Consider the following 14,435-nt stretch of genomic DNA (forward strand, 5'->3'; position numbering starts at 1 on the left):
GTAAAGAGAAAACAAATCGTATTTCCATTTAAAAATTCCGTTTATTTTTCCATTGTTTTTCATGTTTGTTCAAGTTGATTCGTCGCATTTTCAAGAGTTTTTTGGTTTGTTTTGTTTTTGTTTCAGTTACAAATACTGATATACTAAACAGGTGACACAATTTAGCTGTTTGTTTATTATTTAAATTTAATATTATTTTTACTGCTTTGTTAGTTCAGAATTCAACATTGTTTGATGAATAAAACGCTGAATGCGTTCAAATGTTTGATTTGGTATTTTGGTTTTGTTTGTTTTTGATTTTGAGCAACAATTAACAGTTAAGTTTGAATTCTTGCACACATTTAGTTATTAAATTTGTTGTTGTTATTTATCAGATATACATACATATAGGCTGCGCATGTATTCAACTAATTTTGTGGCAAACTTTCCCATTTACACCTACGCATTTTCATTATTGTTTTTAATTTTTCCTCTTTAGTTTTTTGGGTTTCGTTTAAATTACACTTAAAATTTTGTTTGTTACGCTATTTACATTTTCTCTCAGTGTACTTTGTAAATAATTGCTTAAATAGACTTCGTTTTATACTTTTAATTTACTTTAGTTGTTTTCTCCTTTTAACAAATTTTGTAGCCTCAATTTTTTTTTAGTTTAGAGTTATTTGTATTAATGCTTATTAAATAGTATCCTTTTTATTTAATGCAAGTTTTTTTGTTTTCGTTTTGTATAATAATTCAGCTTAGATTTTTACACACTTAGCTAAATTATTTTTGTTTTTATTTTTTGTAGATTTGCTTTTATGTTTATGTTTAGCAAAAATTGTAATTAATTGTTTGCTCTTACATAGATTTATATATTATTTTCAATTTACTTATGTTAAATGCAATTACAAAGTACTTTTTTGTTGTTGCGAAATTCCATTTCATTTTCCAAAAACGTTTTCTCGTCTTATTCATATTTGTAGTTAAGCCTTGAAGCTTTTTGTTCTATTGTTTACAAAGATGTGGTTTGTGTGTGTGTGTAAGTGTATGTGTGGGTGTATTTGTGTGTGTGCATATTTATTAGTTGCTTTAGAATTTGTAGGTTTTAGTTCTTGTTCTGTCGTCAGTTAAATTGACTTACGAATGCAAATTAGAGCATATGACAGATGCAAGGGCTTTCTTTGTGTGTGTGTGTGTGTGTGTGTGTATAGGTGTGTGTGTATAGATGTGTCTGTGTCTGTCTTTGTGCCGGTTGACATGTTTATTTATTAAACAGTTGGCTCTTCTACTCTCATTTCGCTTCGCATTTAACTAAAAAAAAACTTTGTTTTGCTAATTTAGTTATCCGATATTCAGAATTTGTTTTGAAATTTAAAGCTTTCCATTTATTTACTATTATGTTTTAATTGTTTCTATATATGAACTTTTGTTTGTTTTGCTTTAAATAGTCGCTAGCAGTTAACATTATTGACATCGATTTTTAGTTGAATTCATAATTTAGCAGCAGCTCTAGCAGCTGCTCCCCTCGCCAGTTATACACAATTTAATGTAATTGTATTTATTATTAATTAATTTAATTTTCTTTTTTAGTTTTTTTTATTATTTTTTTATATTTCTCACTTTCGATTAGGCACAATCTTACACAAAAATTCGAGCTGTTTTTTCTTTTATTTCTTCAACAATTTGCTTTCCCTTGTTTCAATTCTTTTTTATTATTTTTAATAAAAGAGGCAGAAAGTTTGGAGCAACAAATTATATTTTCTTAGACTGCGCCTGAAATTCTGCTTTTAGTTTTTTGCTAGCTTTTTTGCGGCTGAAACCGATAGAATGTGCATATATATACATACATATATGTGTATATATCAATTTATACTATATATAGTATATATGCTTAAAGCAAAATTTTATGGAAATTGGCAACAGCATGGCTAAGTACACACGCACATACACACACACACAGGGACACATACATTCCTATTTAAATACACAAAGAAAGAAAAAACAAATTTAATACGCTCGATTGAGGCTGTTTGTAGAGAATTTACATAGCCAACAGCTGGCTGTAAAAACAAACTATATATGTATATCCATATAAATGTAGATGTATATATACACATATATTTGTATAATATAAATGTATATACATATATACATATACTTATCGCTCGCACATACACACATACTTTTCTTTTGCATTTGCATTAAACAGTTTTATTTTCTTTTATTTGTAACTTATTATTTTTTAAGCTAAATTTAAAATTAATTTGACAACAAGCTCGTTTTGCACTTAAGTAACTTTTTGTTTTTAATTTTGTTTTTCTTTGTTTTTTGTAGTAACTAATTTATTAGACTATACAACAATTATTTAGGCGCCTTCTCTTCTGCCTCTTCTCTCTTTCTCTTTCCTTTGGCACACACAAATTAAATTGTATTTAAAACTAGTTTAATTTGTTGCTCTCCTTTTTGTTTAATACTTATTACGCTTTCAGTTTTTTATTAATATTTTGAAAATTGTTTTCAATTTTTTCCTAGTTAGTTTTCTCTTCATTTTTCACTTAAGACTTACAAAAACTTGTTTGTTGCTGCTTTTAACGCTTGGTTTTTATTTTGTATTTATTTTTTGTTTACTTATAAATACTTTCAGTTAACAACTTTGCTTCAGATATACATAACTATTGAGCAACTATTTTTATTTTACCTTACTTTTATTTTCTTCTCTGATTTTTTCTGTTTCTGTTTTTCTTTTTGTTTTTGTTTTTGATTCTCCCATCTATGCCAAAAGCGCTACGCAAAAGTTTCTTTGTGGAGGGCAGAAAGTAGAGTTTATGCTGTTGGCTGAAGTTAGTTAATAAAGTAAATTAGGTTGGAAGTGAAACCAATGAACAAACTAACTAAACTAGCGAAACCTTTTGTTTACCATTAGTTTATATATAGACAGATACATACATATGCATGCTCTTTGCACAGAGAGGAAAACAACAGCAAATTATGTGTGTTGTAGAAGACTTTTGCCTTTAAATTATGCCTATTGGCTATTTAAATTTTTGCAACTAATAAAATAAAACGAAAAAACCAAAAATTTAATTATTAATAAACAGAAAAAAAAAAAATTAAATGAAAAATATTACCTAATAAAAAAAATTTTTGATTGTATTTTATAATATTAAAATAGTACTAAAAATATATTTATATTTAAAATATAAAAAAATTAAATATTATTTTATTTTTTATTATTTTATTTTATATTTAATAAAAAAAATTGTTTATGAATTAACCACTTAATAAATAAAATTTTTTAAATATAAATGTTTATATGGTTAAAGCAAAGTGAATTAACTTTATCTTTTAGTCTGCCCTCATACATAATACTAAATTAATAACTTCTTATAACAGCGTAACATAACTTTTACTTATGCAGCTATTTCATCAGTTCTCGAACTTTATTCTTCATATACTGGAGCTTAAAAACCTTTCAGACTACGCTCGCATATTGTAGTAAACATATATAAAAATAAAACGTAATCCTAACTGAATTCATAGCATTTGCTTAGCTCTCAACTTAACTCCAACCTACATTTCTTGCATTTTTTTAAATTACTAAATTAATATTAAAATATAAAAAAAAAACTTTTTTTTTTATTCCAGATTTGCTCTATTGAAAACTTGTTTCTAGTTGAAGCGCTTTGGCATTTGGTGCGACGTCTCGACGTTGATAACAGATCGTGACACGTAAAAATTACAGTTGTGTGTATGTGTGAATTTTTTTTTGTTTTTTTTTTTTTTTTAGCATACATGACAATAAATACATTTACAATGCAATCGAACCAACTTTTTGTATTTATAAATAACATTTTTTATTTATTTATTTACTTTTTAACTGGATCACTTTTCATTAATTTTATGTTTTCTTTGACTAACAATCTGCTAAATACACGTATTGTTTTTAGTTTTTATTATTATTTTCTGTTTTGGGTTTTTGTTGTGTGTTTTTAAGAGCTAAATAGTTGTTTTTATCCACTGTAGCTTCGCTTCGTCTCCTCTAATTGTAGTTAACAAAGAGATTTATTTTCATTATTTTTTGTATTGTGCGCATAACTTGTTGAGTCGAGAGTGGGGAGTTTCAGTGTTGAGCAACGCCAGTGTTGGTAAGTAGCAACAGCAATGACTGATGCACATCAACTGCCCTTGCCTAAGGAAATGCCGAAAAGCGTTTGTTATGGAAGCTGCAGCGGCTTGTGATGCTGCTGCTGCTGCTGGTGTTGCTGCTGCTGCTGCGCCTGCATCAGCAACTGTTGCTGTCGCTGCAGATTCAACTCCGTCATATTCTTCATCATGAGCGTGCGTTCCAGATTCTCCCGCATGCTGCGCTCGTTCTCCTGGCGAACTGCACGAAGCGAATAGAGAAAAGTCGTTAGAGCATATGTCAAATATTTGGAAATTAAACTAGATCTAGAGACATACATATATTATTATATAGTGCATTATCTAATGGAACAAGTTTCTCTGGACGCATTTCACAGTTTTTTTGCTTCTGTTGCATTTCGTTTAAACTGCAGTTGAAGTAAATGCCTGTTGATGAATTCTTAGATATAAACTTTCATCAATCCAGACTATTTACTTTAAGCACAGTTCAACAGTTTATTCGCGATATCCGTTATTCGCCATTAGTGGACCGCTTCCGGTTCCGTTTCCGGTTCATCGATAACATTTTCATATTTGGTTAAGCAAGCCTTTTGACCCAGCCCCGCTGGCGTTCCCTTTGCTTTTGCTTTTGCTTTTGCTTTTGTGCATTTTACAGCACTTTTAATTAACGGCAAACAGCAAAATTGACATGCGCATGTGGGCGTGGTCGCGCGTCAAGAGTGTCAAAAATTTGTTTGCCAATCAATCATACACAGCTGTGTGCGGGGGGCATCTGGGACAGTGGGCGTGGCTGGTGTCTGGTCTGTTGGTTTTGTTTTTTGATAGTTTGCTCTATTTGTGTCTGTCGCCCCGCCCCCCTCGTGTTTGCTTTTAACTTTGTCCTGCATATTGCTTTTGTCTTTGTTTGCTGTTGTTGTTGATTTTATCCTCTTTTTTTTTTTTTTTTTTGACAAAGATTCGAGTTGATGTTGCAACACAGTTTGCTGCAACTGTGGCACGTTGTGTGCTGTGTGCATCTGCCTGCAATACGTAACGCTTAACTCTGTCCTGAGCACCGAAAAATTTAATTAAAAAATACTTGCCCTAAATGGCAGACACACATACACCAACACGCACATGCATATATGCATACATGCACAGATGTACATGCACACACTCATACGAACAAGCCAAACAAATATTCAAGTAATTTACGAACGCTTTTATTTAATTGCAAAATTAGTTACTCGTTTATCGGGAAAGGCAGCAAAAAAATTAATTCAATGCAAATGAGCATATACCCAGTAAAGTATAAATTATGTAGCATAAAAGTGAATATATATATTTGAAATTAGTTGTATAAAAGAAGTCGGAGCTAAGATATATGCTAAATAATATATAGAATTTTCAATTGAATAATATGAAATATACTTTTGAAGTGCAGTCAAAGTATAAGCAGCAGTCATAGAAGTAGTAGTAATATTACTAATAGTAGTAATAGTAGTAGAAGAAATAGTATAAGTATTGGTAGTAGTAGAAGTAGTAGTTATGGTAGGCGTATTAGTAGTAGTAGAAGACGTAGTAGATGTAATAGTTATAGTAGTAGTAGAAAAACTAATATATATAGTAGTAGTAGAAAAAGTAATAGTTATAGTAGTAGTAGTAGTAGTAGAAGTATTGGTAGTAGTAGAATTAGTAGTTATGGTAGACGTATTAGTAGTAGTAGAGTTCGTAGTAGATGTAATAGTTATAGTAGTAGTAGAAGTAGTAGAAGAAGTAATAATTATAGCAGTAGTAGTATAAGTAGGAGTAGAAGATATAGTTATAGTAGTAGTAGTAGTAATAGTAGTGGAAGTAGGAGTAGATGGTATAATTGTAGTAGTAGTAGTAGTAGTAGTAGTAGCAGTAGAAGTTATAGTTATTTTATTAGTAGTAGTTATTGTAGTAGTAGTATTTGTTTTTTAATAGTATTAGAAGTATTAGTTATAGTAGTAGAGGCATTATTTATAGTAGTGATAGTAGTAAAAGTATTCGTTTTAGTAGTAGTTGTAGAAGCATTGGTAGTAGTAGAAGTAGTAATAATAGTAGTAGTAGCTCTCAACCCATCCTCTATGAGCTGTCAAGATAATTTCGGTTTGTCAGCTGCAACTTATTAGCTATAAATCCATTCAACTCTTTTCATATACCCGGAGTTTACAGGGTATTGAAATAACATATTAAATTTGATTGAAAACCCCTTATTCCCATTGTAAGCAACCCATATTAAATTTAGTTGCCCCTTAGCTTATTTAACCTCATTGCATGCACACTCACTTCACCAATTAACTTAAATTATGACAATTGAAACGAAGAATTTAAGGAATGTTAAATGAACAGCTTCCATAATTGGAATTTACAGATATTAAAATGTTAGTCAATAGCAGCTTTGAGTATATCTCTTCTCGATTGCCAAGTATTTACAGAGTAATTACAAAAGGAATTAAATATTATTTAAGAGCCAGAAGTAGAATGCATTTATAATCTAATATATGTATAGGAATACGGAGATAATTACTTAAAGGCGATTATAAATCATCTTGATTCATTTTCTTTAATCTAACAACTCAATAGAACTCTCTTCGGCTGTCTAGCATTTACAGGGTATTAAAATAACAAATTAAATTTAATATGTGCACACGCGACGAGAATGCGGCACTTAAAAAAGAAAAAATTTGTCGCTGTGCCAAATGGACTCGAATGTGAAGGTGGCCTAGGCGGAGGGGGAGGGGAGGAGCGAGCTCAAAAAGAACTCAAACACAAGTTTGTAAGGGATCACGTGGTCTGTGGTCGTAATCCTTGTCCTGTTGCACGCAGGCGTAGGCGCAACGTGTTAATGATGACAGAGGCGCAGAGGCAGCAAGGGCGGGGGCGGGTGCGCTTGCGGGTCCAGAGGTGGGGTCAGGCACAGGTGACGGTGCGGCTGGTTGGCTGCCATTATTCACTTGGCAAGTGCCGCCACAGCTGCCGAGTACAATGGGGCGCACAGTTCACATATGTGTGTGTGTGTGTGTGTAGGAGTGTGTGTGCGTGTATGTGTCTGTGAGGCTATTTGAGACCAATTAACATAGAACTTTCCCACTGGTAAACAAGTTAAATTGTTAACAGCCATTATGGGCGCTCATAAATGCCGTCGTGTAACTTTCAGAGACTCACTTTGTCTCTGTGTGTGCGTGTGTGTTTGTGTGTGACCAGGTGTGCGTGTGTGTGTGTGTGTGTGAGTTGCTTCTTTGTGTCTTTCATGTTGTTTAATTATAAATGCGGCGTTGAAAGCAACAGCACAGCCTGTGGCTCGCTCTGGCTCTGACTCGGGCTCGGGCCATGGCAATGGCTCCTCCCTGGAGCCTGGAACCGCCTGCTGTGCAGTCACATGACGGATGAAGACCGAAGACCATGCAACTACAATGTAACTAATTAGTTTCCTGCCGCCCCGTGGGTGGCTGCTGGGCAGGCTGATGAAAATTTAAGAAGAACCAGAAAAGCCAGCGAGTGGAATGGGTTGAATTCAGTTGAGTTGCCTTACTCGCAAATGGTTTCCCCATTTTTTTTGGGGTGCTCCCGAAACGAAAGGGTCATTAAGTTATTCAAATTGAAAATAGAATACTTGACAGCATAATTAATTGGAAATATTCTTTCAAATTCTATTGTAGAAGAGGAATAGGAGCTTATGAAATGTTTGGCAGGCACTTATAAGAGAATAAATTAGTAAAATATAGTGAGTGGAAAAGCTGTAAGCTCCTTTGGGTCTCATAACATGCTTTTCTTTATACCCATTCAACACTGTATGTACTCAATAGCTGCAGGCCTTTCTATGACTTCATAAAGTCAAATCAACTTTCTGGATTACATGTTCTCCCCCTTCTTCTCTTCCTTTAACTACACTTTGTGCAATATATCAAGGCTTTAATGTCCTATCTATTTTTTTCATAGGTGCTTCTTCTTCTTCTTCCTTTGGATAAACATATTAATATGTTTATAATTTTTTAATGCTAATTTTATTAATTTAAATCTGCCTTCATCTATATAATATTTTTTTTTTTTTAATTTTTAATATACAAATATATTTACATATAAATACTACATATTAAACATATATAAATACTGTATAAAAAATATGAATTTTCGCAACAATTTACATTTACGATTAATAAATTTGCCATCACCTGGACATTTCGATTGGTTCGAGAGCTTTAATAAACATATTTATTATTATTGTATTTTTTCATTTATTTATTCAAAGCCCACGCTTGTTGTTGCTGTCTCTTTCACTCTTTCAGTCGCTCAATTGAAATGCAAATTTTAATTTTCTGCACACATTTCCTACTCGACATTTGACGCCATCGAATGAAATGTCCGAGTTTGGGTCAATGCGAGTGATTGCACTGATAATCATCATTATAACGATAATGCTAATTATTATTACTCATTATATTTACCATAATTGCAAATAATTTTAATTGCGTGTAAATGAGGTTTTTGTAGCGCTTTAACAGTTGATATTTATTGTTTGAATAAAAATTAAAAAATAATTCTTGTTTGCACTTATTAAATATGCATTTTATTAATTAGTATTATTTTTGCAATTATTATTTTTTTATTGAAAATTCAATATATGATATGTGAACTAAAGCTCAATAAAGAGTTCTGTGAGCCTCTTTCCTGTCATTGTATGTTTGGAAATGCTTTGATCTTATCTTAATAACTTCAATCTGATTTCATTAACTATAACCAATTCATTAAATATAGCCAATTACCTATAACCTTTCAGAACAGCTGCTTACGTAGCTAAGCTTATTGACTTTTCTAACTTAAGCTCAAGAAGTTAAGACTAAGTTCACTCAAGTTTTAAGAAAATTGTAACTTTCAACCTAACCTTAGCTAGTCGAACGTAGCCTAAAAGCTGATTTGTTTTCAAGTTTATTACAGTTATGTTTAGCTAACTCTACATAAGTTCTAAAAGCTCTTAGCTTGCCGTTTTAACTTAACCTCTACCAGTCTTACCTAACCTCACTTTGTCTGTAAAATCAGTTTCTTAAGCGTATTTTCTCGATGCTTTCAACTCGAGTTCAGCCAGACTAAGCTAACCCCACTCAAGCAATTAGAAAAGCTGCTAAGGCAACGTTGTTTATCGCATCTTTCAACTTAACCTCATTTAGTGGATCTTAAGCACACTTAAGCTAAAAGCGAGTTTCTTTGCATAGTTAGCGTATAATCGCGAGCTGGAATTAGCTAGTCTCACGTAACTTTAGTTGATTGTGGTTATAGAGAATTTGATTGACATGATTTCTATATAAATATAACGGTTCTGTCGTATATTTTATATATTCATATATATATTTATTTTCTTATCAATTTTCTCTAGTGTATTATAAAATTCGTCATTCAGCTGCTTCTTCTTCGCTTTTATGCTTTTCGTTTTCCTCTTTAGTCATTCGCTCTGATTACGTTTTCATTAATTTTGATGGCCATTATTTGTGTATAAAAATGAAGGCAGGCAGAGAGAGGGCGAGAGAGTGAGAGAGAGAGAGAGAGAGACAGAGAGAGAGAGAGAGAGACAGGGACAGACATATATCTTTGACATTGCCGTCAGAGTTATTCTACTGTGTGACTGTCAATTTATTTGTTTGATGCGTTTTGTGGGCGTGGCTGATAGGGGCTGTTGCTAGTTGTGGTCGTTGTTGTTGTTGTTGTTGGTATTTGACTTGGTCGCGTGGGCTTTTTCGCAGGACATTTTGACAAGGACGTGAAGCCAACTGAGCGGGCAATGTCACCAGCAGCAACAGCAGCCAAACAATTGTTGCCAATGTTGTTGTTGTTGCTGTTGTTGTTGTTGCTGTTGCACTCACTCACGCGCGCATGAAAAAGTAACCTAGTTTCGTGTCGTAAACGTAAAATTACGACTGTATGTGTGTGTGTGTGTATATGTGTGTGTAAACAAGCGTGCAAGCCTGTAGGCGCACATACGTATACATACATGTATACATGTATGTATGTATGTATGTATCTATGTATGTATGTATGTATAAAAAGGATGCCAGCCGTTGCCACGGCTCGTAATGATGCACACACGCACACAAACAAACAACACACAACTATTAAGTGAAAGTATAAAAAGTGAGCACGATAACAAAAAGGTCCTTGCAGACGCAGCATCAACAGCCGCACGCTTGGCCAGTAAGTCAGTCAGGCAGACAGACAGAGAGACAGACAGACAGACAGACAGCCAGAGCACATTGTCATTGTCTGTGCTTGGCTAAACACACACAACAAAATACAATACACACACACACACATACACACGCAGTGCTGATTAGTTTGGCTGCTGCAGTCAGAGCCACAGAGAGCCACAGCCGCACAGTCATTAAAGTCGAGGTAAGCATCATTTTTTATGGCCAACGCATGTGTGTGTCTGTGTGCGTGTTTTTGCATGTGTGTATATGTATATGCTATTGCTGCTGCTGGTGTTTGCAAGTCAGTTAGTCGCTTAGTCATTGACTCAGTTATGTAATGCACGAGATTTGCTCAGGCTTTTACCAGCTCAATTTTCATAAGTCAGCATCTGGCAGCTGTTCATTGGGGAATACGTAAAGGTATTTTGCTTGGCTTTATGTTTCCATATGGGAACCTAAACTGACCCACAAAACAGCCAGCCTAACTGCCTGCCAGTTAGTCTCACAGTCTCTCTGTCAGTCTGTCTGTCTGTCCGACAATGGAGCCATTGGGTCCACATTGCGTTTGCATTTGTGCGTTAGACAAATCAAAGGGAATTGCAAAATGGGAAACCAATTGCAGCCAATTGGTCTCTGTTACAGTTTGTTAAGCAGGAAATGTGTCATAATTGAATTTGATGTTCTCCTAGATGTTACGATAAGTATTATTTGAGTTTTATAACAGATGCAAGCTATATACCAACAAAAAGCTAAAATACAAATTGAAAAAGCTAATAACGAGTAAATATGATAATATTATTTACATAATTATCATTAGCATCACATATCTATATCATATAGTATCACAATTTAAAGTATGAACATAACTTTTATTGCAGCTCCTGCTGAAAATCAATGCATGCATTGGAGGCATTCTCAGTACATGCAGATCAAAAGGATATCAGCCTCGGCTGTGCCATGGTTTCTGGTGGACCCTTTTATCCTTGGTTATATCATACCAGGAATGTAGTCCTTGAAACCTACAGAATGAAATTCCTGCTCCATCATTATGAATGTTATTTTTTCAGCAGTTACTTATATATTAGCTGTTGCCCATGCAATGGCTTCCAGTCGACATACATATGCTTGGTCATACGATACCAAGGATATAGTCCTGGAAACCTAAAGGGTCGCGTTAATGATCCGCAAATATGAATGCATTTCTTTCAGCTTACTTTCAAATGTGCCCCTTTTACCCCAATGAATTCCAGTCGATCCACATATCCTAGGTAATCAATGCAGAGGATATAGTCCTGGAGATCTAAAGGACTAAATTGTCCACAAACATGTATGAACGATTTTTTTCAGACGACCATTTATTATAATGCTTATGGGAAGTCACCAATTTACTGGCATATCATTAAGGCGCTTAGATAACTAAAATTGCCTGCTAATTCGGCTGAAGTACCAGGCGCACAGAAACTTGCAGAAAGTTGCTAATTCTTATTGTAGAGTGAGAGAAACCTGCAATTCTTTGTAGCCTTGTAGCCTTGACTTAATAACATAAACAATGACAGGCATTTCGCCGTTTATATCACTAATTTTATACCCAAATACAGCCGAAATACCAGGCGCACAGAAATGAGTAGAAGGTTGCTAATTCTTGATGTAGAGTGAGAGAAACCTGCAATTCTCTGTAACGTTGAGTTAATAACATAAACAATGACAGGCATTTCGCCGTTAAAATCGCTAAATTTATAGGTAAATACAGGCGAAATACCAGGTACACAGAAATGAGTAGAAGGTTGCTAATTCTTATTGTAGAGTGAGAGAAACCTGCAATTCTCTGTAGCCTTGAGTAAATAACATAAACAATGACAGCCATTTCGCCGTTTAAATTGCTAATTTATACGTAAACACAGGAGAAATACCAGGCGCACAGAAATGAGTAGAAGGTTGCTAATTCTTGATGTAGAGTGAGAGAAACCTGCAATTCTCTGTAACCTTGAGTTAATAACATAAACAATGACAGGCATTTCGCCGTTAAAATCGCTAAATTTATAGGTAAATACAGGCGAAATACCAGGCACACAGAAATGAGTAGAAGGTTGCTAATTCTTATTGTAGAGTGAGAGAAACCTGCAATTCTCTGTAGCCTTGACTTAATGACATAAACAATGACAGGCATTTCGCCGTTAAAATCGCTAAATTTATAGGTAAATACAGGAGAAATACCAGGCTCACAGAAATGAGTAGAAGGTTGCTAATTCTTGATGTAGAGTGAGAGAAACCTGCAATTCTCTGTAGCCTTGACTTAATGACATAAACAATGACAGGCATTTCGCCGTTAAAATCGCTAAATTTATAGGTAAATACAGGAGAAATACCAGGCGCACAGAAATGAGTAGAAGGTTGCTAATTCTTATTGTAGAGTGAGAGAAACCTGCAATTCTTTGTAGCCTTGTAGCCTTGACTTAATAACATAAACAATGACAGGCATTTCGCCGTTTATATCACTAATTTTATACCCAAATACAGCCGAAATACCAGGCGCACAGAAATGAGTAGAAGGTTGCTAATTCTTGGTGTAGAGTGAGAGAAACCTGCAATTCTCTGTAGCCTTGAGTTAATAACATAAACAATGACAGCCATTTCGCCGTTTAAATTGCTAATTTATACGTAAACACAGGAGAAATACCAGGCGCACAGAAATGAGTAGAAGGTTGCTAATTCTTGATGTAGAGTGAGAGAAACCTGCAATTCTCTGTAACCTTGAGTTAATAACATAAACAATGACAGACATTTCGCCGTTAAAATCGCTAAATTTATAGGTAAATACAAGCGAAATACCAGGCGCACAGAAATGAGTAGAAGGTTGCTAATTCTTGATGTAGAGTTAGAGAAACCTGCAATTCTCTGTAGCCTTGACTTAATAACATAAACAATGACAGGCATTTCGCCGTTAAAATCGCTAAATTTATAGGCAAATACAGGCGAAATACCAGGCACACAGAAATGAGTAGAAGGTTGATTCTTGGTGTAGAGTGAGAGAAACCTGCAATTCTTTATAGCCTTGAGTTAATAACAGAAACAATGACAGCCATTTCGCCGTTTAAATTGCTAATTTATACGCAAACACAGGAGAAATACCAGGCGCACAGAAATGAGTAGTAGTATGACGCATGTCATTTTAAATTAAAAACTGATACTTAAGAGAGAGTGTTTCTTAACAGAGAACTTTTACTTAGCAGAGAAGTGTTACTTAATAGAGAACTGTTACTTAACAGAGAACTGTTACTTAACAGTGAACTGTTACTTAACAGAGAACTGTTACTTAACATAGAACTGTTACTTAACAGAGAACTGTTACTTAACAGAGGACTGTTACTTAACATAAGCCTGTTACTTAACAGAGAACTGTTACTTAACATAAGCCTGTTACTTAACATAGAAATGTTAACTAACATAAAACTGTTAGCTAACAGTGTAGTTCTAGCGGACTGTTATTTATCAGTATTCAAAAATGTTACTTAACAGAAAACTGTTATTTAACCGCACTTGAACTGATAACTATTAATTAACAGCGTGAAAACAAAACACTGCTATTCAGCATGGGGAGAGGCGTTTTAATGGCCTGTAGCCTTGATTGAGCTCAGAGCCTATATCTGTAGGTATTCATTGATTTAGGTTCACAAGGGCTATATCTGTGGCATGGTATGACCAAGTATATAACGGACAACTAGGAACCAATGAGTAGAGTTGGGAAGGGGCGAGGGGCAGCTGTGAAAGAGGCATACATACATACATGCATATTTTGTGAGCAAAATTCAAGCGCCAATGGCACGAACTCGCTCCTATAGGTTTACTAGGACTACATAATTTGCAATATACAGCCAAATATATGAAAGTCAACTAAAAACCCTTAAATATTACGACAGGATATGGCAAATTTTGCGGGAATATACAAAATCCGCCATGAATCAGTCGATTGCATTAAATAATAACTTTGATTGATTTTGTATCAAACTCAATTTAACGACATTTTCAACTGTGACCCTTATCAAAATAAAATAATAACTGTTGCAGTCAATGTTAGCCAACGTTTGGCCTTGATTAAATTAAGTTTGCTCTTAAGCCCATCCATAGGCA

The 14,435-nt window shown here is 34.1% G+C and overlaps 2 protein-coding genes across 26 annotated transcripts in view; both read right to left on the minus strand.

The window, feature by feature from the left end:
- Positions 1-21: 21 nt before the first annotated feature.
- Positions 22-14,435, minus strand: part of LOC108616649 (uncharacterized) — a 106,773-nt gene continuing 92,359 nt past the window's right edge. For all 18 annotated transcript variants that reach the window (XM_089469867.1, XM_089469865.1, XM_089469858.1 and 15 more), the window contains one exon: positions 22-4,363. In XM_089469867.1, coding sequence (XP_089325993.1) covers positions 4,194-4,363 — 170 coding nt within the window. In that variant the 3' untranslated portion in view covers positions 22-4,193. The remainder of the gene's footprint in view (positions 4,364-14,435) is intronic.
- Positions 4,222-14,435, minus strand: part of LOC108616654 (uncharacterized) — a 63,599-nt gene continuing 53,385 nt past the window's right edge. For all 8 annotated transcript variants that reach the window (XM_089469841.1, XM_089469845.1, XM_089469843.1 and 5 more), the window contains one exon: positions 4,222-4,363. The gene's annotated coding sequence lies outside the window, so the exon portion shown is untranslated. The remainder of the gene's footprint in view (positions 4,364-14,435) is intronic.

Source organism: Drosophila arizonae, chromosome 5 (genome assembly GCF_054131065.1).
Source record: "Drosophila arizonae isolate 15081-1271.41 chromosome 5, UAZ_ARI_1.0, whole genome shotgun sequence".
Classification (NCBI taxonomy): domain Eukaryota; kingdom Metazoa; phylum Arthropoda; class Insecta; order Diptera; family Drosophilidae; genus Drosophila; species Drosophila arizonae.